This window comes from Aythya fuligula, chromosome 5, assembly GCF_009819795.1.
Source record: "Aythya fuligula isolate bAytFul2 chromosome 5, bAytFul2.pri, whole genome shotgun sequence".
Classification (NCBI taxonomy): domain Eukaryota; kingdom Metazoa; phylum Chordata; class Aves; order Anseriformes; family Anatidae; genus Aythya; species Aythya fuligula.
Window position 1 is genome coordinate 31,702,982 of NC_045563.1, and position 25,441 is coordinate 31,728,422.

Below are 25,441 nucleotides of genomic sequence, written 5' to 3' on the forward strand. Positions count from 1 at the left end.
CAGTTACTGGTACACTTGCAGGTCACCACTTCCATCTGCAGAGACTGGAAACAAATAAAACAAAAAAGCAAAGCACCAGCATTCCCATTTCCCCAAAGTAGATTAGGATCACTTGGAGAAAGAAGATGGTTTCTTATCAGGGAAAACCCAAGACTGCCAGTGATCTGTGATACAGAAGCAAACAAACATGAAAAGTGAAATGTAGAAGTGGCTGGAGCCACTCTGAACTCCATGAACTCTGCCTGACCCTCAGGTGGAAGATGGCAAGATGACCTTACAGAGAAGCCTCTAAAGTTTTCTTTAAACATTTTTCTCTAGAGGACTTGGAAGCATCTATTGCTAGCATTACTACTTCAGAGAGGATGGAAGTACAGGCAGCAAGGTTCAGTCAGACCAAACTCTGGGTTCTGCTTAGGCAAAGGTACAGCAAACTCAGGAACCAAACATGCAACAAGAAAATCAGAATTATTCCACCCTGCATCAGGTTGGAGACTAAGGAAGAAAGATGCACTGAGTTACTTAAGTTCAACAATTCATCCAGTCTGCTAGCTGTGAGTGCTTACTTCCCACTGTGCACCTGGCAATATTGATGTAACACACAAACAGAGGTCTTTCCTTTTCCTAAGATGATGAACCGCAGTCCTGAATGTGCTAATTTGCCTTTCTCACTACGAACTTTCCCACTAAGAACTATGAGCTATAGCTGAAGTAGAACCCATACAGCAAAGGAACTTCTTACCTCTTGTTTACTTACCTGAGACAGGAACAATCTTGTTCTCTCTTCTTAAATTACATCCCCCAGCCTTTTCACTTTCAAAGCTTTGGGTCAAGAGAGACTCAACTGTCACAGTATGCCAACAGAATTAGGGCACCTAATGTAATCAGAGACCCGGGGGTAGACTGCTGCCCTTTTGGTACAGAACATCAGCAACACTACCACACATTCGGTCAGCTACCCAACGCTAGCTAGATACTTCAGTAATCTCAAAATAGCATTGAATATTTTCCTCATTGATTTGGGTGGGTAGATTACCATTGAAAGCCTAATTGTGCATCATTGCTACCAGACTGTATGAAAACCCATACAATAAATGCATGGAATCCCAAAGAAATCTGAGAGCACTGTGAGGCAGACAGTCACTAGTGTTCTAAACAAAACCTCCCTTTATTAAATTGGTGAATATCTTAAGTTTTAAAATATGAAGACATGTGTGTTTCTATTTCTAGGGTTTTCCTTTCCCGTTCCAAGACAGATCATTAAAGCATCCCATGATATTGGAGCTGAAAATCAGCTGTACAGAAGGAAGGTCTTTAAGTGATAGTACACGATACTGCATTTAACTGTGCTTCTGTGCCAGTCTGCATAATGAGAAGGGGATGAAAAGCAATCGTTTTTCTTCATGTACCACTCAGTAAGGACAGTTCCAAGCCTGCCACACAAAACTTCTTTAATAATGCAATCCAGTGCCTTTGATTTGAGGAACACTCAAAAGAATAAACAACCTATTAATCTAAATTTTCTAGTTTGCCTGAAAGTACAAAGCGGCAATGAACAAACCTCTTGGCTACATTAAGTGTACTGAAATGCAAAACGGCTTCTTTCTCACCCTACAGTTACTCAGGAAAAAAAAGGGGGAAGAAGAGGGAAGGGAGAGAACAGGCAAGGGAAGCAGAAATGGTTTTAATATAAATTGCTCAGTCAAAACACGGGGCATAAAGAATTCTGAAGAAGGCTTTCAAGTATTGCCACACGAAGGCACTTTAATGCAAGTGGATGTGCTCAGAAGATGAGTGCAGGAGATAGCATTACTTAGTAAAGAGCAAGAATCCTCAGGCTAACCAGCTCTCAATTGAGCTGCTACTGTCAAGATGAAGGAACCAATGGTAGCAGTTTGATTAATGCTTTCAGTGGTTTTGTTTGTTTGGGGAAGCTGCAATACAAAATACAGGTGAACACCTTGATTAATGTTAGTCTCCTGCCTGTCTGCAGTGGTGTGCTTTGCTCTGTTATTCTAATGGACTCGCAGTCGGCAGAGGTGCTTTCATCATCCATCCCCGGGTTTTAGCATCTGAACTGGAATTGTTCTAGAAGCACTGTCAGTCTGACTCACAGCAAGGCTGCTGCCTGAGCACTACCAGTTTGGTTGGAGGATATGTTTAGGCATTTGGTTAAATGGTTTTTGGCAAAAGTTCTTGGTTCCCCTACGGCCTTTTTCACAGCTTGAGAAGGGCAAAGAGATATTAAAGACAAGCAGCTTTACTACATCAATGGTTTGGGTAAAACATGGATAGTTTCAGTCAAACTCTTCTCACTATGTACAGAAAATTACAACGTACTTGGGAAAGTTAGACAAAAAAAAAAAAAAAAAAAAGATGAAAATGCTGCTTCATTGTCTGTAACATAAATGGACTTTTGGAAAAAGTAGAAGTTTTCTGACAGCTTGGGATGAACAAAACCATGAACTGAGAAAAGGGTGGAGCTGATGCCTCAGAGGATTTCATTAATACCCCTGGGCTAGACTTCTCTAATACTTTCTGTATCAAAAATTCAGTGAGAGGCTCTAAATACCTGCAACCAGGGTATTTTTGGTAAAACGTTATTTGAGCCAATATACTAGTCATCTTTTTGCTTCAGCATGCAGTTAAATCCAGACGTGACAGATTTAGCAAGCTGTTGGTAGCTTATGCCACAGTTGTAAACAAGAGACACGAGCTTATATATAAATTGTTTTCTGAGGAACAGAAGCTTGATGGCATTAAGAATAAATTTGGCCTACTAGGCTCTTTATGTCACTACCAAGAAAAGCCATAGTACAAACCCAGACGGCCATCTGCTGAAAAGCTCAGTCCTCCTCCCTGCTCTTCACACCTAGCTTCTTCACAGCTGCTTATACAGCTCCACTGTGAACAGGTCGAGAACCTGATTAAACTGAGAAGTAACTTCTTTTTTTTCCAGGTTATTTTTTGTTTGGATTAGCTCTGTGCTGTCTTCACACAGCCAGCTTTGCCACCACAAAGGAAGGGAAAGAAACTGGTAGCACAGAGGAAGCCAGGACTACTCCTTCCCTCAGCAATGCCAACCTAAAAGTGCTTATCTAACCACAGTTGCCTTCCTTGGAAAGAAGCAGTTTCCTTGCAAGCAATCTTGTAGAATAGTTTGGCTTGGCACAGGCCTGTCCATAAAAGTTTCCTCCTAATTCTCCCATGTCCAAAAGCAATGCATCATCTTCCTCAGAATGCAATCCATAAAACATCCCTGCTTCCATGGAAAAGAGGACAGAGTGACAGACAATATTTCATGGCCCTAAAAACGATAGCAACTATGATTAGAAAATGCAAATGAAATCCATAATATTCCTGGTTTAAAAAAAAAAAATGGATAAATGTCAACACTGGTGAAAAAGCAGGAAATTAATCTCTTGGAGAGTAAATTTAACTATCTTCTGCATCGTGCAATTCTAAATCATTAAGGAAATAGCTTATGGTTATTAAAAGCTAGAGAATTAAAGGGATAAATCATTCCGAATTTATCTACTGAAGAATCTCTTACAAGAGTAAAAAAATCATACTAAATTTAGTGAACAAGTGCCAGATGCTTCCAATTATACCCTCCAGTAGCCACCATCTGAAGAAATTTAGGGTCATCTTAATTAAGGACAAATGAATCTTAACCAGACACTTTAGTACACAGCAATGGTCTATGAACTTCTGTTTTGTAGCAGTCAGAGGTTGAATTTTCAAGTTTTATTAAACAAGATGGGAACATCCCTTGCTCTGGGCAAAAAAGTCATTAGATGCAGCTAGTTCCACCCTGTCTCTCTTAGGCTTTTGTATTTGACTTGGAAAGGTGCGTCTCCTTCAAAAGTGCCATGTCTGCCTTAAGGTTTTCCAACTGAGTCAATTTTCTTTCCTAGTAATGGGACTACTTACCCTTTTGAAGTTTTTTTTTCCTTCCTTTTTCTTTTTTTTTTTTTTTTTAGAGTTACTCATGATTATCAGGTGGTTGAAAGTGTAACAATTAATTCTAAAAAATTACCAGATCACACTTCTCTGCAGAGAGCAGATTATTAATAGCTGAAGAGTTCAAAATTCTGAAAATCCACCCACACTTGGAATGACATGTCAACATGAGGCATATTTTGCCTTTACTGTCAGTTTCTATCACTATTTAGTAGAATTACTATTCAACTTTATGAACAGCAAATGGCATTACAATAAACTTCTCTAATACATGTAAATTGCAAGAACTGGCTTTGGATCTTCACAGTCTAAAAGTCTACTTTTCCACTCAATAGAGTAAAATAAGGATGAGCATGGATCAACCAATTTATAGTTTAATAACCCTTTTAGGAACTTTACAATATTGCCTACATACTGAAATTCTAATCTGATGTTACAATTTCCCATTCCAAACCGAAATTTTCCCTGTTTACATCTTCACATGTTTCAGAAGTCAGGCAAAGAATTAACAAGGCTTTGTCCCACCTGTTACCAAATTTCATACACATCTAATAAAATGAACACAAGAAAAATTACCTATTAGGAAATTTCTTCTGTACATCAGATAGGAAGGCAGTTAGTATTAATCAATTATTTCAGTTGTGTGAGATCTTGTTCATCTCAACAACAACAATGTAAAAGCATGTAAAAAAAGCTTGTAAAAGCATGACTGCACTACAGAACTATATTTGTATTGCTAAGCACTGTAAATGTCAGAAAATACTAAAATTAGGAATGAACAGAAAACTTTATCTTCCTCAAGTCCATATAAGTTATATGACCACATCCTTCGTTATGCAAACACTATTCTTAAGCATTATAATATTAAGTTTTTCCTAGCTTCTTTGCAAAGTCTGTTGTTTTTGCCTACTTCATAAAAATTTCATTGTGCCAATGTAGTAGTGCCAACACATTAATTTTTTTGTTATATTTTATTTGAATAAAATGTCATTTTATTTATTTTCCAAAAGGTGCACAGTGTACAGAAAGTGAAATTAAGATAATAGGAGAGATTAAGTGCCAAAACACTGATAAAATTTTAGCTACTTTTCTGGTATATTTCAATTGGAAGATTCAAATAAAACTGACGTAGTTTTGGCATCGATGTCTTTCTTGGACTCCTAAGCAGTATAAAAATAAATCATACAAAGTAAAAAAAGGCTCTGCTGACAGCAATGAATAATAGTGAGAAGCCACGACTTTGGAGATAATTGAAAAGAGAAACAAAATGAAAGAGGGGAAAAAATAAGGGGACAAAAAGATAATTATATGTATATCAGGAGAAAACTGTAGTAATGATAGTGCTCTTGACATTTTGCTCTGGGGAGGAAAGGAGGGGGATAAAGGAGTATTCAGAAAAAGTGTGTGCTGCATTTAATATAATACATATCATCCTTCTTTTTCTGTGCAATGCAAACATTTTCCATTTCAGTGATGACTTGGGAAGATGTCAGTAGTGAAGTGGTACTTAACATATTAAGAAATTAAAAACAGATGTTCATAATTTGTCAGAATTTTGAAGTGAGTTGGCTGAGAAGCTCTCAGCACTGTGGAAAATTGATTTGCAAAGTCTACAACACCTGGGAAATTTTGTAGAACTAAAAGACAGCTAAATTTCTATTAGCACTTAAAATTATAAGATCAGTGGTTTATTCTGAAGTGCTTACCCAACAGGAGCATGCATGCAGGAGCTAGCGCAAAGATGGGGTCAACACAGGGCCTACAGTGCTGCCACAAGATGACTTAAATATTTGTACCATGGCCAGCTCAACAGAACTCTCAAAGAAAACATTCAAACAGGAAACACCGGACTTCTTCCAGTGAACCTACCAATAGCTATCAACTATGAAAAAAATAACCTTGGAGAATTATCTTTTCGAATGGGAATAAAAACCTAGATGTAAAAAATCATCGTATAACAAGCTTTGAGAGATATTGCACTACACTAAGCAGTGCCGTGATTAGAAAATGTGAATGCTATAAGAGGACACCTTAACAGAATAACTGTTGTATCTCAAAATGAGGATGAGGAATCACCACTTAGAAGGTGCATTTCACCTGGGACCACCAAGAATACCACCACAGATCTACACTCTGAAGAACTTTCTAAGTGCAACACACAACAACACTACTACAACAGCACAAAAATTAATTTGCGAGCCATATAGCAACTGTAGAAATATCAAAACTTTGAGGAAAGAGTAGTGACATAGGAAAAAAAAAACACTGACAGACTTTGCTTACACCTAGTTTAGAGTACCATCATGTATGAAATAGAAACAAATCTAGAAACAAATAATGCAGAGGGCTCCACCTAGGTAATAAGCTTCTACAAAGACAATGGAGAGGAAGGTGAACATGAATGCTCAGAACAATGCAACTTGGAAGGTAATCATCTTCAGATGAATACACACAGTAATGCCAATTAGAGAGGCTGAGTTACCAGTGCTTGGCCAGTCTGAAATACTCACAACTCAAAAATGATGGTGAGAACTGAAAAGGCGTCAAAACAGCTGCAAAACTAAAAATGTGCTTTCAAAACATGCCTTAGACAGAGGTTCAAGGTGATAATTTACTTGGCTTATTGAAAAGGTGGCTAAGACACTGGCTTCAACATATGATTCAAGTAGTTAAGAAAACATAATTTTCATAAACTTCTTAAATGGATATATTTAAGGAGAAGATAATCAGATTGTTAGAGACTGCCACAAGTTGAGGTTGTACTGCAGTGCTCAGGATTTTGATTTTACTAGTTCCTGATATTTTTCAGTTCGAAGTCAAGCAAATCTTAGTAAATCCAGTCCTCTCACAAAACCAAAGTTATCCAAAAAAAAAAAAAAAAACAACACTGACAACCTTACTCTTCCAAGGAGGGTTTCTTTCTCATCTGTCCCTTCTGCTACCACAAGGAGCCCATAAAAGCCACGTCCTTTTCAGCAGCAGAGAGCAGAGCGTGCCCCGGAGCCACCCAACCACATGTGTGCAGAACTGCTGCGCATCTCTCGGGCCTCCTGCCCGTGTGTTAAGGCATGTTCGAACACACCGGGCACAAGGTGTCTGAGAGCAAGCTGTTTCCAGCAGCCCTCCTTCCCATGAAAACTTGGTGCTTCGTGGGGCCCGGGCCGCAGGCCAGCCTAATTGCTCTGGCAGCTCCACCAGCTGACTGCTTCCTGCTGCTATTTTTCCCAGGGGCCTTCGGCCCCTTCAGTGCCACATGACTTAATCAAACCTGAATGCCCTTCTGGAAGATATGCAAATGATTTTTCAGTCACACAAAAGGGTTTTGGCTCGATACTGGTGTTACTAAGTGAAGTTTAATGATGTGCTATACAGGTCAGGCTACATGGCCTAGTGGTACTTTCTGGCTATAAACTCTACGAGTGTATTACTCTCTAAAAGAGGTTTTAAAGCAAAATACTAGCATATTGCATTGTATTATCTAATTAGACTGGGCCAAGTGTCAACACAAAGGAGTACGACCTGTACTTGAGGGCCAGGCTTGTCCAAATGGGAGTTATGGCATTTATAAAGTGCTGGTTTGAGTTCAGCTGTGGTGCCAGCCTCTGCAGCCCACCTCACGCGTGACCTTGCAGTGGCGTAGCTCAGCGTGCTCTGCTGACAGAAACTAACTCAACCAGCACAAATACTACACAGCTTTCTGCCAGTTTAGCATGCTGAGGCAGATCAGTACAAGAAGGGACAAGTGCTGGGGCTGGCATAAGAAGGATGTGAGAAGGCACTATCTAGCTAGCCAGCAATTAGATCGGGTTATGCTGACACGGAACTGCAGCTTTAAGTAAGGTATTAGCAGAATCTCAGATGCACTCAGAGAAGGCATCAACTTCAGTTTATGATCTATCCTAGGCATATGACCAGAATAGGTTTCTCTTCCCTGTATGGCTCTTACCACAAGGAACTGCATCACCGAGATATCCTTAAGTACTGAGCTGAAGCTTTTTCCACTGCAAATTAGGATAAACCTATGATGAATGTTTCATAGCCACATGAAGCATGCTAGTCTGGTTTTGAAGCCAGTTTAAAACTGTTTGTTTGTGAGGAAAGATGAATTATGTTGCTTTCAAGGCAACAAAGGTACAATCCCTAAAAGAACAGGTTTCAACTTGCAGGATTCCATCGTGCTCTGGGCAACCCATTCACACTGCGTGGTGGAGCAGCCTTGTGTGTTCCCTTTGTTTGTATTAAAGACTCAGTGAGGGATCCTAAAAATGCCTTACAGGTGATAACACTTAATATTGGACAACTCCACATGCATTTTCTTGGTACTTTCACCTGTTAAAATTAACTCGGAAAAACGCTAGAGGTAATGCTAAGACAAAGACACTAGTAGTTGTACAATAAGGCTTCTGGGATAAACTGGCAAGCATATTACTAGATGCTGGGATCAGTTGTTCCTAAATAATAGTGGTACATCTACCTTCTCCTGCCAGCTGCATGTCCTTGTATACTTTACTAGAATACTATACAGAACTCCAGATAACTCATTGTTTATTTACAACCACCCTTCTCACATGCTAATGAGTGACACCAGCTCTTCAAAGAGAAGGAGAATCTGCTTTTCTTGCCAACTCACCCTTGGCAGACTCTGCCCTTGAAACAGAAGATTTCAGAGAGGGACTGAAGCCAATGAAAGGGAATGTAAGAGGATAGTATGATATGAGAAGAATGCCTGCAATTTCACTGGGAGAAGACCCAGCTGCCACTTATTTAGATGTTTCAACTCACACACAGATATTAAGCTATTCCATCACCAAAAGGTACACACTTAGATACTTAATTGTCAGAAAATGCCAGGGAACAACAGGTCCTCTAAACTCCTTATGTATTTATAATTGAAGGTGGCTGCTTTAAGAAATAATGCAATATACCATACTTTCTCCCACCCCCGAAAAAAAAGGAAAATATCTCTACTACTACACCTTCATTTCTACTGTGGACAAAGCCTACGAAGATAACGTAGTTACTAGCAGCTTCTTCAAACTGACCTTTGATTAGGGTAAACTATGCTGGCCTTGGCACTTTTCTCAACAAGCAAAAACCGAACATAATTCAGAATTTTGAAACTCTTCCAAACGAACAAACAAGAAAGCAACAATGAAGTAGTTTGCCTCTCTTTTGTTGTATTCCAAGCTCCTATCAGTCCATAGTGATGCGTTTGTCCCTTTCCAAATCATTGGATGCTACTGAGAAGCAAAGGGATTGCACTCTGTAGCTTTAGGAGAATGCATCTGTTCAGTGATGCTTTTTTTTTTTTTTTTTTTTTTTAAAGCATTCAGACATGAAAATCACACACTAAACCTGTAAAATAAGAGAATCAAAGGATTTCTTGGAGAAGTAACTTCCACACTAGGCTAAAACTGCAGAACACATCTCTTCAGTACCTTTCCTGTACACTACTGTAAATGGAAAAATGACATAGTTACATATGCGGAAACAGGAGAACAAACTACGCAATGAATTTCGGTGCTGATGAGTATTGTAAGATATTAACATTAGTGGAATCTGATGTAGTTAAAGCCTAAACGGAATTTTGCAAAACGTCACCCAATTGATTTCCAACTCATTCCCATTCACCCAGTTGATTCTGATCCGCTGTAAAGATTAAAGAAACGGATGTGTATGCACTGTTCTCTACCTAGTGGCTTTAGGAGAAAGACTGTAAAATAAAAGAAAGCTCATCCATATTAATAGCCAACCTAAAGTCCAGCTTGTGAAGCACCACACAAAGGTTCCCCCCCACCACCTAACTTATTAATTTTCATTTCAGCATTACTAATTAGTCAATGACATTTACTGCCACTTACACCCAAACTTCCTTACTTTCTGCTACACTCATCTTTATAATGAGCAAGCTAATTATATTTTAGACATCCATCAAAAGCTACTTAACCTACTCTGGTAGGGGGAGGGGAGTTGTCAGCCAGTTTTAATTTATAACTATCATGGGAAGGAGAGATAGAGTATGTTGGTTAAGATAATTGGATAATCTTTTTTAAAGCTTTAAATTAGTATCACATTTATATTTTGCTACCTGCTGTTATATTAAGGTACAAGGCTATAGACAGGTATAAAATTTCATACAAATAGATTTTTTTGTTTAATAATTTGTAGCCAAGAATTGGAGATGATCATATTTACAGTTGTAACAAGAATAAACTCAAACACATCAGAAGAACAAAAGTATGTTCTTCAGGTAGGTTTCAATTTGTACAGTGGAGGTCTGTTAGTGGGTATCTCTTTCTTTGATAGCAAATTTGACCATTTATCACTTCCACATGCTCCTGTCACAGTTCATGGCTCTTTGTTTGCCAAATCAATTGTTTTAGGGAACGTGTCATAAATCCGATTATTAAAGTAATCCAAGTTAAAAATAACCTATTAGAAATCAGTAAAGAAGTAGTGAAAGGACAAAACACTATACTGACTACATCTGTCTAATCCCACAGTTTAAGAGGAAAAAAAGAAAAAGAGAACTTTTGCAGAAAACTCAGCAGTCCACACGTCACCCTAGCTTCATTCAAGTCCCCAGCCATTCTGTATTGCACTTTCAACTACAGCAGATGTGAGCTGATCTAAGAGGCTAAATCTAAAGTATTTTGGTGAGTTATCACTTCCAGTTATTTCTCAGTGTTGTTGCTTTTGGTTGATTGGCTTTGTTTCTCCTCAAAACCATCACAGATGGCAAACAATGCAAAATTCTCTTCGGGGCTCCAGGTGAATAATATCCATCAGAACTGAACTTACCTTGAAACTATGTGAAGCCTGAAATTATCTGTATGAGGTTCCTAACAAGTAGATGAGTCATTCCCAGGTACTTCAGCAACTTGAAGACTCAGTATTTTGAAGAAAAATCTACATTTTATTTAAATCATCTCTTCTACGGAAATACAAGCTATTTCATCCTGTAATTATTTACCTTTGCTGGTATTTCCTCAAAAAACGTACTATAGTCTGAAAGTAAGACTTTAGACTAACTTCTGGCTATAACATGAAAAATAATGGCTATAACATGAACAATAATGTTCCACACAGATTAGGTTGTAAGGAACATACATCTGTGTAAAATGACCCAGTTAACTTGCTCATGATTCAAACTCCTCTACAGTTACTTACAACCACACTCCAGTTACAGATTGATCATTGCTGTGTAACTGTAGAGGTTATGTAAATTCCTTTTGCAATGTTGCCTGCAAATGACCTTATAAGTCATATAAATAATTTTCTAGTGAGAGCTAACTTACTAGCAAGCAAATATGCAGTGTTTTGAGGATGTTTAAAATAAGAGATTACCTCAACACTTACCTAAGCCTCTTCTCAAAATACCTTACAGCCATTCCTTAGTGGTGATTGAATATTGAGGTCTGCAGGGTAGTCATAAGCCACTGCTCTGTGCTTAACAGTCAGAAATACAATCTTACAAATACTCACAAATTAAGTATCAGATGTATTTCACCAATGCCTAATTTTTTAATAGCCATTTAATAAATGCTCATATACAGATACATCAAGAAAAACATCGAGGCAAGGAAACAAATTTCAACTTTCTGACTAAAAAACATTGGTCTACTTCATCTCTGTTGAAAGCATGCTGGGCCTGAAAGAGTTCAAGATGATTGTGTATGTTGTGTGTGATAGTTTTCTGCAACCAAACCACAACAAACAAAGCTGCCACTTTCATATTTCCTTTCTGCAGGTTTAGTTAGTTTTTGCATGAATAGATATAGCTCTTGAAATCCTATTCTAACTATCAAAAAGTATTTTCTTCCTTCTTTCAGAACTTATTTTACTATCATCCAAAGAGCTGTTAAAAGGCAGAAAAATTCCCATAGGAAAAAACTTCAGAGGGGAATGGCAAGAGGAGGAGGAGGTAGAGGGGAAGATGAGAAGGATTAAAGCTTTTTAATGTCAAATGCTTACACTGCTTTACTCATTCTTTGTATATTTAAAGAATTTTTATTTTAGCAAAAGGAAGAAGCAATGAAGTTTGCATGCTCTTCTGCTGAAAACTAACTGCTTAATACAAACAAAACAAGTGAGAGTTCATTAAAGCCTTGATGCTGTCAAATGTGATCTACACAGACATCTAAGTAGTCTCAGTTTTACTTATCTAGCCAAAACTCCTATGTCCAGTGTGCTAGTCTGATTCAACAGGTGGAAGTCCAGGTTATAAATAGGAAAACAGAAGTGCATTGAGGTTAAGTGATCTGCCCAGGACACTGCCTAAAAGGATTACGATTCAGGAGTTGCCAGTCTGCATTTCTGTTGTTTGTCCCACTGTTGCTCCACCAGATTATGTACAATAAGAAGAGCAGGGAAGGAAGGAAAATGCTTACATCTTACGCTTGGAGCCAACAAAAAATACTGTCACACTATTTAATATCAGATATTTACCTACAGATTTGCTTTACATACCTAAACCACGTCTATAATCTGAAATAATACAAGTACACAAGAACTAAATTATTTCATTTGAAATCAGCACAAGTTCTTACAAAACTAATATCCAGACTCTGTGTATGTAGAGGGATATTGTGGATACAATCTCTAGCATGGCAAAAGAAAGAATGGATAAATTTACAGTAGCTATCATCTATGCTAAAAAAAATAATAAAAAAAAAGCTTCCCTGAAATGCCATCTTTAATTTCTTCATCTGCTAAAGCTGTCAGTGTTCACTTTCAGAGAAACGGGTCGCATTTCACTAGATTTTTTTCACCTGTAACATTAGATCTCCAAGATGTCTTAAATAGGATTCCAAATGAAATACTTCAAGAGATTATAAATTTGATTTCAGTGACTGTGGGTTTGTTTAATAAGACTTAATATGATATTAATTTTCTCTCCCCTACTTAGCAGATACTTGAGATACAAAAGTTGTAGAAGATTTATAAGGGAAGAAAAGCATTTTGGAATCAAACACTTTCCTAAAAGGCTTATTTATGGGTACTACAGAACAGTGAGCGACAAACTGAAATGAAACAGCATCATCAAAAAGGTGCATTTTGCTAAGGGTTTTGTGTACTCCTCTGAGAAATAGCACATCAGTGAAATTGAAGAGTGCAAAGGTAATTTTTATGCTGTCCATATGTTTTAACCTCTGGTGACAAACTTAGAACCTCTAAGGCTGCTCTACATAAACTCCTAATATAATCATTAAATAAAGATTCATGGCAAGATCCCACCTGAACTGTTCAAAGCTGCCCTCAGATCACCCCTCGGATCACCCCTTCTCTGTTGGCTATAAAAGACGACTATGGAGACTCGATTTCTATTCTGTGCATCGATTCCCATTGGAGAATTCTCTTGTATTCTCATGGGACAGGGGGAATTCTAATCAGATGTTAGGGGGGAAAAAAATCTCAACCAGAGTAGTCAAACACTGGGACAATTTACTCAGGGGCATCTCCACAATTGAGGATCCTCAAAACTCAGCTGGGGAGAGCCCTGGGCCTGCTCAGAGGAAGGCACTGACCCAGGTAAACCACAGGTGTTGCTCTCAGCCCAAATTACTCTGTACATCCTCAACATGAATTCCAACTTTCCAAAAGTGTTTTCCTCCTTTTTCTTCCTTGTGACCTTCACACAGATCTCCCTTATGCAGTCTATGCCAAGACTAACACATTAAGAATCCTCTTCACCAATTTGTGTCCTTTTTATTTTTATTATTATATTTTTATTCCTTTAGTTCAAGAAGGTTGAAAGTAACAGCTGCAGCTCCAGCAGGTATTCTTCAGCTTTGGTTACTCAAGTCCATATGCACAACTTTTCAGTGCAGACTTGTTGGAGCCAATGCCAAAATCTCACTTTGTTGGGTTTGAGATCCAAAGCTCAGCTTATAAACCAGTATTTCCAGATAAATAGCAAGGTATAACAGAGCCAGCTCAAGTTCTAGGCTTCTCCTCTCTAGGACTTAAACAGAATTCAGACAACAGCTCTTCACAGAACAGATGTGCTCAGGAAATCTTTCACTAGACAGAACGTGCAACTCACCCAGCAGTCTGGACCTAAGGGGACAGAACTGTATAATATTTTATAAGGTGGTCCCTTGAAGAATAACATGTTTGAACATGACTCTATACTAGTTAGTCCTTTGAAGTTATGGAGAAACAACAAAAGACTGAAACCTCTGTATAAAAGGAAAATATTCTGAATTTACAATGAGGGAAGATGAATAAAGGAGATACTCCAGCATACAAAGTAGTTTCTATTTTGAGCTCCTTCAAAACAGAAAATCTCTTGCCAATTTAACATTAGAAGCTAGCAACTTCTATACAAAGGGATTTGCTTTTTAAGTGACAAAGTTACCAGATAAGCACCAGAATGCTTCTGAGCCAAGGCACATGCACATGAGATTACCAGGATTGAAAGGGGTACTAAGCATGTGGTTCTACAACAGAGATGAATATGACAACATTTGTTAGCTAAATGACTTCTGTTTTGCTCCAAAGATTTTGACTTGAAAAGCAAACAGTGAAGGGGGTTAGAATATCCAACTTGAGAAGAACTAAAAAATACATCCTATGACTGCATGCAGGTCATGCACTGCGGTATACTATTGTCAGTAAGCCAATGATCACTCAAAACTGTTACAAATTAAATATAAACCAGCTTTAAAAATAATTTATTTAAACAACATTGCTTCACAGTAATAGTTACGTTTTCCCTACTTGTCTCATGGTAAAAGTAGCCCATGTTATGATTTGTCATTTGTCATAACTCAACACTGGTAGGAAGAGTAGGAAGAAAAACAGGAATAGATCACCAGATCCCAGGTCTAGAAGGAAGCATATTTGAGAAACAGGTGATCAAAATAAACACAGATAAACTCAGGAGAACAGCAAGGTGATGATAAATTATAAAAAATGGGCAGGTAAAGAACTGAATAGAGGAAGGAATGAATATAGTTCAGAATGAAAATTTGTCCTACGGTTCAATGGAACAAAAAGCGGAAAGGCTGAAATGCCATTTAGAATAATATCACCTTTCCTGACTTCCCTCCTCTCTCTACAAAAATGAACACTAGTAAAACTTTGGAACCTGACATACTTGCACTTTCCACCACCACCAAAAAAAAAAATCAATTTCTTTTCAACCGTTTGATTTCCTTTAGGTTTACCTACTCAGCTCCTTGTACTCTCCAATCCTTAGCACTGCTTCTTCTCTTACGCAACGGGAGGTTAATTTCACTATTACAAATAATACACAAGTTCTACTGAGGAATTTATACCAGTTTATTAAGTCAGCTGATGTAAATTTTGAGTGCTTCTGGGCCTAGACTTTAATGCAGGAAAACCTCAGAAGACAAGTTTTAACAAGTAGCTCTGTGAGCACTGGAACTAACAAAGCCTTTCTCCTGCAGATTTGTGGGTTTTGGCTAAACTGACATTACAGTCGAGGAAGGTGTGAACTTCTATTGAAGCTTTTCCTGCACCTGAAGCATTTCTAAGGTCTTTGTCTTTATACCTAAACAACCATTTCATGAAGCTTTCAGGAATTTATCTGATTCCTATTCTTCTGTCAAGTTTAGTTGAAATCAACTAGAAGATACTGAGAGAGGACACACAGAAAACAATCATAGACACAACCACAACCCAGTCATACATGAAGAGAGAAACGAAACCAGTACTTGTTCTGGAAGTACCAAATAAGGCTGTGATGAGGCTAATTTTGTAGATGTTTAAACCCTTACGAAAAGGAGACGAAAGAGAAAGCTATGTTTTTGACAGTCACACCTGGTTTGTTAGCAATCCCTCTGGTTTTATTTCTAGAGAAAGACTTCCTACTTCAAATCTCAGTGAATAGAAGAACAATGGGGTTTGGATGCTCTAGTTTAACAGGGATTTCTTAGTCCCACTGAGATTTAAGGGTGGTCAAACACTGGAACAGTTTGTCCACAGTGGTTATGTAGTCTGCATTTGTGGAAACATTCAAAGCCCAACTAGATGCTGTTCTGGACAACATGCTCTAGCTGACCCTGCTTGGTTCCTTCCAACCTAAACAGTTTTGTGATAACGTTCAGAGTTTTCTACCCAATAGCGCCTTTCTTATCACATCCAAAACTTATTTCCTTTTTCAAAACTTAATCTTCTTTCTACCATTTTCCTTGTGAGAGCAGAAATCACCTTGGAAACATACACCAGGCAGCAGTGACAAAGTCCCAGGCCTCACTCGTGCATCTATCTTGGGTTATTTGAAGAAGCATACCCGATTGTGGCAGTCTCTAGATAGCACTTAAAACACATTGAAAATTCAAGAGTTCCCTACAGCACAGATACGCTGTTGAGTAGCCTCCGCATCAGTGAGCAGCACAGCAGAAGATTGCTCTGGAAGTATCAGTTACAGTTAATTATCCTTATGGTGTACTGAAAAAGACACTAAACACCCATTATTTCTTTTGGGGGATTCTTTGTATCAAATACAAACAATAAGTTTAGGTTTTTGCAGCTATCTGTATGGAGGATCCACATCACTGAGCTAGGCAATATTCCATACGGTTCTGGATAACAGTGAAATAAAGGGATTAAAGGGAGGGATTTTATTTTGGTAAAAGTATATCGTAGACCAAGTCATTTCACTTCCCACTTTTTTCTTCCCCAATTCCGTGTTTTGCAGTTAACAAAAAGGAAGGATTGTGCCATCGGAGGTGAGTTCATGCTTTGTAAGGCCATGGAAGGCAAGTTACTCTCAGATCAGCTTGTGAAGGAAGATACCACACTGTACAATGTCAGAATCATGTGCTGGTGAAAAACTCAAAATAGATCGAGCTTTATTTATAAATATTACCAACTCTATTTTGTAGCTCATTTGCAGATGACAGGATTTCCGCAGTACTACCTTACTGCCATTTCACAAAGTAGTAGTAGTATATCAAAGTACTAATCATGCATGCAGATCACTTCTACTGATATTCATCTAGAATTCTCACAGGATGCACAGCAGAATACAACTCTTTTTTTTGTTTAATCATATACAACACCTTTATTCATGATCATACTGATTTAAACCAGACTTACATAAGTCTGGTAAGGTAAGACAACTTTAGGATGATGTAAGAACTCCTACACCTAGGCACAGCTGCGCTGTTTAGCTAAACTAATTCAACATCACACCTTCAGTCAAACAGGGGCATCCTGAAGGGCACCAAGACCTCAAACCAAAATGCAGAGCAGGGACTTCCTGAGAGATTATTAGTTTGTAGGCATTAATTACCTTGCCTATTAGGAAAAGATTAGCTGGAAGAGTTTGGTAACATTATTACAGGAATAGAAATTTAGCTTATATCAGTCCTTTGTCACCACAGGGAAAAATCTGTTCCCAGAAGAAATAAACGGCATTAAGAAGCCTGTTTCACCAGAATAACTGCACTTCAAGTTTTTGGTGAGTATAACCAGTTGTGGAAGAAAAGTAACAAGAGTGAGAGACTGTGGTTGTCCATACTCACAATCAACAAAGAGATCAAAACCCTTTTAGATAGAGATTAGGCCTCCTTCATCCTATAGGTCATGGTACATGCTCGAGTCAGAAGCACATTCTGTAAATCAAAAGGGTTAATTTACAAAAGCTAGGACAAGAATTTACAGTGATGGAAACTATGCATAAAAAAGAACACCAGAGAGGAAAGCTACAAGCAGCAGCTGGGACAATAAAGGCACAAAAGACTGGTTCAGAGCAGCTGGATGACAGTATTGAATAGATAGATAGATGTAGATACACCTTCATTTATCATGACATCTGCTAGCACCTAGGCCACTTTCAAGAATTAACTGTATGTGTGTAAATGAGGTTCTTTATTCTGTTCACACTGAACAGGAATACACATTCTCTCTTGATATTGCTCATCCTCAGGTTGCATCTACACTGCAAAGTATCTCAGCACACAGTCCAGAGTTTATTCCATGGCAATGAGCTGCACGGACTCACCGTAACAGCACTGCTCGTATGTCAACTGACCTGCTGAGAGATAGCTGGTCTCAGGCTGCTAACAAAGAAATTCAACTCTTCAACTTTAAGGTCCCAAGCTAGTATCAGGAGATAATGCTGAATTGTGTGATATGGAAACATCATCCTTGAGTTTTGATTGTCTATATAAACACTGCATTATACAGCACAGATGTATGCTGGAAACAAGCAGCTTGGGGAGAAACGTTTCATTGTTCAGTGAGAAGGATGAAGATAACACTTCTCTCAGTTAAGGCACTTTCACGTCTCAAGGCAGGTTAAGAGCCAACAGTGGGTTGAAAGCAGATGTGGATTTCACAGAGGTTCTTGTTTTCCTACAACTTTTTGCAAAAGTCACAATATAAAGAATCAAGAGGGAAAAAAAAGGTGCTCCTCTACTTTCTCTATCTCTCCCCCTTTCTTTTAGCATCTCTGCTGCTGAGGAGTAGATGAGAAACACCATAAAACATCCTAGTTAATGAAGCCAATGCTTCAAAGACCTTCTGCTGGATAATTGCCCACGCATGTATAGTGTGCAGATCACCTCTCAAAACTTGTCACAAGTGACAAAAGATAGAGACCAAGATCATTTAATATAAAAAACATGGAGAGTTCAGAATCCCAGCCCAGATCACACAACTTAGAACTAGTTTTATTCCAGGGAACTTCCCCACGATTTGGAATACCAATTCTCCAGGCCCATATCGGAACCTAAAAAAGTCTTAAGTGACTTAATTGAAAAAATCCATTTCAGTTGGTTTGAATAAGGATGCTGTCATAGGGATGGGCAACTTGCCAAAAGACTGCAAAGCAAATGGTAATAATGATTGTCAGTTGAATTTTGGATAATTGCTTAGCAGAATGCAACAATGATCACTGTGCACAAACTCATTTAAATGTTTCATTCTAACTGGGATGAAAAATAAAGAACATATTAATTTAATTTGCCAGTGACAAAGCCAGTGGAGTACTGTAAGACACAAATAGCCAGAAAAATGATTAAGAAGAAAACACAGAAAATTTATTGTTTTTCCAAAAAAAGTGTATTTCGAGAGACCTAGAATATGAAGTTATGAAGTTGAGAAAAACATTTGGAAATTAAAATGAGCTTCTGCTTGTTCAAAGATATAGTTAAAATGGAAATGCAACATAGGGGGGTAAGATTAGATAAGGATGACTTCTAGTGTACTATACTGAATTTCACAAACTGCATAGAGAAAGACTGAATTCAAGGAGAGGCTGGGTGAAGATTTGATCACTGACCTGTGTGTTGTTCCTACTACAAGTGATTACTGCAGTGCATTTTGTGTCTATGTAAAGCAGATGTTTTGACTTACAATGATTGTAGATATACCTCACCATCTCTATAACGTAATCCTCTACTTATTTCTCTTCAGTTTCCGAAATCCTTTGTACTGATATTTGGGAGTCATCAGTGGTTCCAGACACAGCTACATCAATAAATCGTAAGTAGTAACAGCTACAATTGTAGGGCAACGGAACTACCAAGTGAACAAAGGCTAGAGATCAATCATTTCAGCTAAGGCCATTTCACTGCAGAATGAACTTCAGAGATCACTATATTAAAATCCATAGCTTAATCATCTTTAGGACATACCACAGGCCCTTACCAATTCATAAAAAACTTTCCTGCAGTAACATTATATAAAGATCTAATTTGGTTTTAATAGCAAAAGGGAAAAGGCAGTAGATTCTGCATTTATCTTGATCATCACTGTATCATTCTATGCATCTCACTAAATAAGGGACTGCAACTGCTTAAGCTATAAATGGAGTATAAAAACTTACGAGGGAGAAATTAAAAAAAAAAAAAAAAAAAAAAAAGGAGAGAGAGAAGAGTTTAATATAGGGAATTAAATGGGGAAGCGTTAAGATGACACTAGCAAAGGAAGAGGTTTCAGAACCTCAAGAAAGTAATCTTGTCAGTGAAATGCATTAAAATGTATCTTTCAAAGGAGCTGGGAGAACAGTGTTCTTTCTAGCTCTTCTCAATCTTCAAGTTACATGAATCATACAGATATGGTATTTCTTTAATTTCTGTAAGGAGTCTAACCTTCCCGGTGAACCCAAGAAGACCTAGTCAGAGTCGCATACCACCCTTCTCACTCCCTGACAGATACGTGCTTGTGATACGTCTTCTCTCCAGAAGCTCCAAAAGTAGGTAGACTATCAATTTCTTAATTCATGTGTGCAGAAACAAAGCCATTACACCATGTGATGAATGTGAAAGAAACAAGCGAAGTATAGAAGATTTTATTTCAATTCAAGCAGTAACACTACTTTGTCTGAAGGGGAGGTAACAGCCTGCAAAAAGGATTCTTAGCCAATATACTCCAGCATACTTTCTGCAGCAGTTTTATGCTTCAGTGCTGTGTGGATCTAAATAAAGTGACAACCACCCCTGCGTGCAAGGATAAGATCCTGTATCTGCTATTGAACCATTCTAGGACTATATCTAAAGTATCAGACAGGAACTATTTTTCCTGGAGGCAATTTTAAGTTGAAGGTTTTTAAAAAAGAAAAAAAAAAAAAAAAAAAAAAAAAAAAAAAAAAAAGGAAAGAAAGAACGAAAGAAAAAAGAAAAAAGAAAAGAAAAGCTGTTGAAAAGCACCAAAGAAAGCTGGGTCTCTAGAAAAAAAAGTGCCAATGATCCTGACTGAGCTTTCTGTTTGCTTCTCAATACATCAGGCCTGGAACAAGTTTCTCAGTGCAAAATTTCTCTAATTGGCTGGAAAGCATTTAAGGAAAAAATCTTTTTAATTAAAAACAGAGAACCAAAAAGACATGAAAGCCATGGGGGTTGGGAGAGGCATATGTTGACCTTATGAAGCTTCACAGCAGAACTCTGCAGGGGCTGTTTAAACTGAGAAAGCACAGTTTTAATTAAAGAGTCCTGAGGAACAGACAATTCAAAAGAGCAGGTCAGCTAGATTCCAAGAGGTCAATTTAAGCATAAGAGGAGGGAAAACAAGACTTCTGGTCATTTCGCCTTCCTCTGGGAGAAATCTGTTTCTAACCAAGCATTATGCTCTGTGTTTCTCAACACAGAAACTGGCTGTCCCCCTGACCACCTCCATGGGTGTTGTGTATCATCGGTAAGTGCTTATGGGATGGAAAAAATTTTGTCAAGTCCACCCCAGTTTCTTGACACCGGGTCACATTCTAAAATAAACCCAATTGTATTTTTTCCCCAGTGCATGGAATCCCAGATATGCTTATGCATACTTGAAAACAAAACTCTGAACTTTGCTAAGCTTTGAAAAACAGTGGGAAACCCTGTCAAAACCAGATCCGTTACATTGAAATCCTCCTCCTTTTTCTTTTCCTAAACTTTTTCTTTACTTTTTGAAGTGTGCTATGTTGCTAACACAGTTAGTGAAGCTAGTGATTTTTCCTTGCTATTTGGAGACAAACTGAAAAATAAATCCAGTCTCCAAACAGAACGCATGAGCAACGTCACTAGAACTGATCAAGTATCAGGGCTAACATACAAAATCCTAATATAAAAGGTGCTTCATTTCTCCAAGAAGAACTAGATGCCTTTAATTCAAAAGGATAAGGAATTAAGCAGAAGGGTAGTATCTACAGGCTGCCAAGGGAAACAATAATTTTAGTTCATTTCAATTAGTGTATATAGGGTTCTGCACATGCACTGATTCTGAGTATTGCTCCTGTTCAGATCTCTCTTATTGACCCTTTGAGAACTCATGGCTAGATGCATCTGCTTGGTGAACAAAGTGCACCAAAATCAAGACATGCTTATTTCAAGAATTATAGATCAAGTAATAAATCCTACAGGGAGAATTTCACTGCATTGAGCAGAAGCAATTAGCAGCCAGATTAGTTGGTCAGTTCACTCATTTGTGAAATAGTCTGCTTTTCTAAAATCCCAATTAAATTCTCAGAACTGGGAATTTTTATTTATTTCTTAAGATTTTTATACACTTAGGAATCACATTGTCTCATAGGCATCTTTAATCCTATTCTCTCTTGCTTCATCCAGAGTGCAAACTTTGATGCAAGTTCTTGTTTGCGTTGATCTACATCCTCAGAGCCGGCATTTATGCAGTTTGTACCCACCACAAATGGAGAAAACTAAGAAAAAGCCATCCACTTGCTTCTAAAACAGAAATTCAGGTCTGGCATGAAACTGAAAAGAATCGAAAGGGATGACTGGCACCAAACACATTTGTGGCAAAGGAATGAACAACAACAGAAACTTTCCATTCACCTGACACAGTGCACCAATTGTAGAGAGACACTAGTTCCCTTCTCAAAAGCTATATTCCAGGATATCTGGAGCAATACTGCTTCTAATTCCAGAACTGGCAGGTTGTTTGCCCTGTCATCAGTTGCATGGTGTAGGATTACCATAAACAAAATTTCTGAACAGGACTCTTAACTTTTCTACCTCTTGTACATAATTAAGTTAAAATTGTCCTAATTGTATCAATGTAAAATGACATGCTGTAGCAACAAACTGTCTTTAGGTAGAGTTATGATTCCATGCAAACTCATAACTACGTTTCTTTGATATATACGTGCAGTCTTGCATTCTCTTTCAGTGATCATAAAGAAACAACTAATTTCTGGAATAATCTAATTCGAAGACACTCTGACAGCCATGCTTCTAAGGAAAGCTCCAAGCTGAGAGTCTTACTTGCTTTGGTTATCACTTAAATTTGACTTTTTCTATTGTAACAAGACATATTTTGTAGTTTGGATCACCGAACTAACTTCTGATTGCTGTCATTTGTTGTATAACATTATTTCTTCCTGCATTCACCCCCAAAACATCTTATTTCTGATAAATATATCCAAGTCTAGCCTACGCGTGAGAGTGGTAACAATCATCTTTCATCTGCCATGTTACAGAGGTTAGGTGGCAGCTGCTTCTTAGTAAATTGAGTTTAGTGCTTAAGAGACCATGGATGTTCTGAGTTCTCTTATGCACAAGTGTAGTATTTTGATTGCAGATACAGAGTAATTCCTTTAAGAAATGAATGCCTGCTACATGATGCATTAGGGACAATAAGCTCAGAGCAAGTAAAACTAAAATGAATAAAAGCAAGGTTCGAGATTGTAATTACTGATATCAAACCAGAGAAGTTGGACTGAATGGCTGAAAATCTTGTCAGCAACTTCTCTAAAATTGATTAATTTCTACCTCTAATTAACTTAAAAAGGAAACATATATAAACAATGTATAAATATACAGGTAAACATGTTGTATTTGCTTAGACTAAGAAATACAGCCACTGGACTTTGAAGTCAGAAAAATATATCCTAAGCTCTTTTAAAACCATAACCAGAGTATAGTAGCATTCACCTGAGCTTTTGTTCTTATGGTCCTCCCTTTCCTTTCAAAGTACCTTGGTGGTTACATTTTCATCCAAGACCTTTTCCATATTCACATAAAACTGCTCCAAGTATTGACTTATTATGTAGTCAAAGCTTTTTGTTTCTTTCTAACAAATTCAATTACCTTTCATCTGGCCAGATCGGATGTTAGATAGACAAAGTGTGGTGAGAACTTGCATTGGAAATACAACAATTGGTACCTTCCATCACATAGCTTCTCAGTTTGTCAACAAGGTTCACCACTGACAAGCTGCAGTTCTGGTGGATGACTTCTTCACTGTCATCTCTCAACTCTACTACAGAAACCTGTTCCAGGAATCTGTACTCTATCTTTCCTGACCAAGACCTGACCTTACATCATAGATGTCTTCATGGCATACTCATTAGATTAGTACCATACAATTTACCTGGTATCTTAAAGGTGTTATCCTTAAACCAAAATAAATGATTTAGAACATAACAGAACTATGACTAGCAAGAAGGTGTTACAGACAGCATACCTAGTCACCTCAGTAGCTAATTACAGATTTTGTCATGTTAACTACAATTGTCAAATTTCAAAGGATCTAAAACAGATATGTCAAAAGGCATCTCCTTATTTATACTCTTGGAAACTGTTCATCATAATCAGAAACCTTGCAAAGCTTAGCTAGAAGTTGAGTATTTATCTGTATGTACAAAGATGGTTCTAGTCTTCCCTGCTACAAGAAGTGAGGCTGAATAGCTTGAAACAACTGAGGCTCATAGTCAAAAAGAAACCAAAAAGCAAAAAACAAAACAGACAAACAAACAAAAAAAAACAAACACCACTAAAATTCATATTTGTACAACAACATTTAGTATGTTTGCTTAAAATTTTGAACTAAAAACCAAACCAAAACTTAATTTTAGTTGCATGTAGTTACATGAGTTTATTTTGAACTCTGGCCAGTTCTCCAATACCTAATCTACAGTGTACAGCATAAGAATAGCTAGACAAGATAGTACAGTGCTGAATGGTTATTTTGGCATTGAATCTTTTTCCTTGTGGGTGGGGTTGGGGAAGAGGTCACACAGCTGTCAGTGGTCCCTGTTCCATACTCATCAGGGTCCTGTAATGTGATCTAGGAGATGTTCCAGGACTAGCTCAGGCACAGCTTAGGTGCCCGTGTTCACCACCCTACAGCCCAACACCACTGTAACTCCTACCTCCTGCAGAGCTCATGGTCAAAGCACTGGGCATTTAGTGCTCTCAGTCTGAATACAGAGTAGGAAGCATATCTCCACAACTGCTATCCCACTCCCATCCACTGATGCCCAGCACTTTTTTTTTCTTTGCATCCCCGTGCATAGTCCCACAAATGTCCTCCCTCTGGTCTGTTGTTGCTCAACACGCTGTTCTGTAATGGAAGGAGCACAGGCAACAAGGTGCCCCTATACTAATTTTCACATATTCCACAGGGTACTGTGATGATGTTTCCCTTTTTACAGCATTAGAACATTCAGCCAGTGTGCAGTGTCAGTATTTGTATTGCACTAATAGCCTAGCTAACAATTTTGATGTCAATATAACAAGATATCAGCAGATGCTGGAATACTTGCCTCCGTTCTTCCCCACCGTTCGGAAACATCTCCAGAAGGTCCGAAGAAAAGATGCTCTGTTATGAGGGGTAGCTTGGACAAAGCTGAACTCACGGAACAAAATGTGTGTTCCTTGACGCACACTGTTAAAACTGTGGAGATAAAGTAAAAACAACAAAACGTTAGAAAGCTGAACCAATGTGAATGTTCTGGGGCCAGCTGGAACAGTAGCAAAAAACCACTGGCAGTTATATTTTGTGAAACCAAATCTCTAAAGCTTATATCCATCTGTTCTCTAGAGAGAAGACTATTTGCAAAAACCACACATTGAAACTTAATTATAGGAATTAAGGGTTTGTCAAAGTAAAATTCATTCTAAAGAATCCCAGCAAGGGGTGTCCAAGAGCCACTTAAATTCTTGAGACCAATCCACTGGAAAATGAGTGGCTAAGAGTTACTGTTGTTTGTCTGACCAGAAGATGCCTTTTCTTTTAGCACCATTTGAATTTCACTGCTATTCTCACCAGTTTTCCCCGAAGCCACAAA

At 38.0% G+C, this 25,441-nt stretch overlaps 1 protein-coding gene across 1 annotated transcript in view; it reads right to left on the reverse strand.

Moving 5' to 3' along the window:
• C5H11orf49 (chromosome 5 C11orf49 homolog) overlaps positions 1-25,441 on the reverse strand; it is a 78,662-nt gene that overhangs the window by 27,791 nt on the left and 25,430 nt on the right. Inside the window, exon 3 of the mRNA XM_032188231.1 lies at positions 24,917-25,047. Coding sequence (XP_032044122.1) covers positions 24,917-25,047 — 131 coding nt within the window. The remainder of the gene's footprint in view (positions 1-24,916; positions 25,048-25,441) is intronic.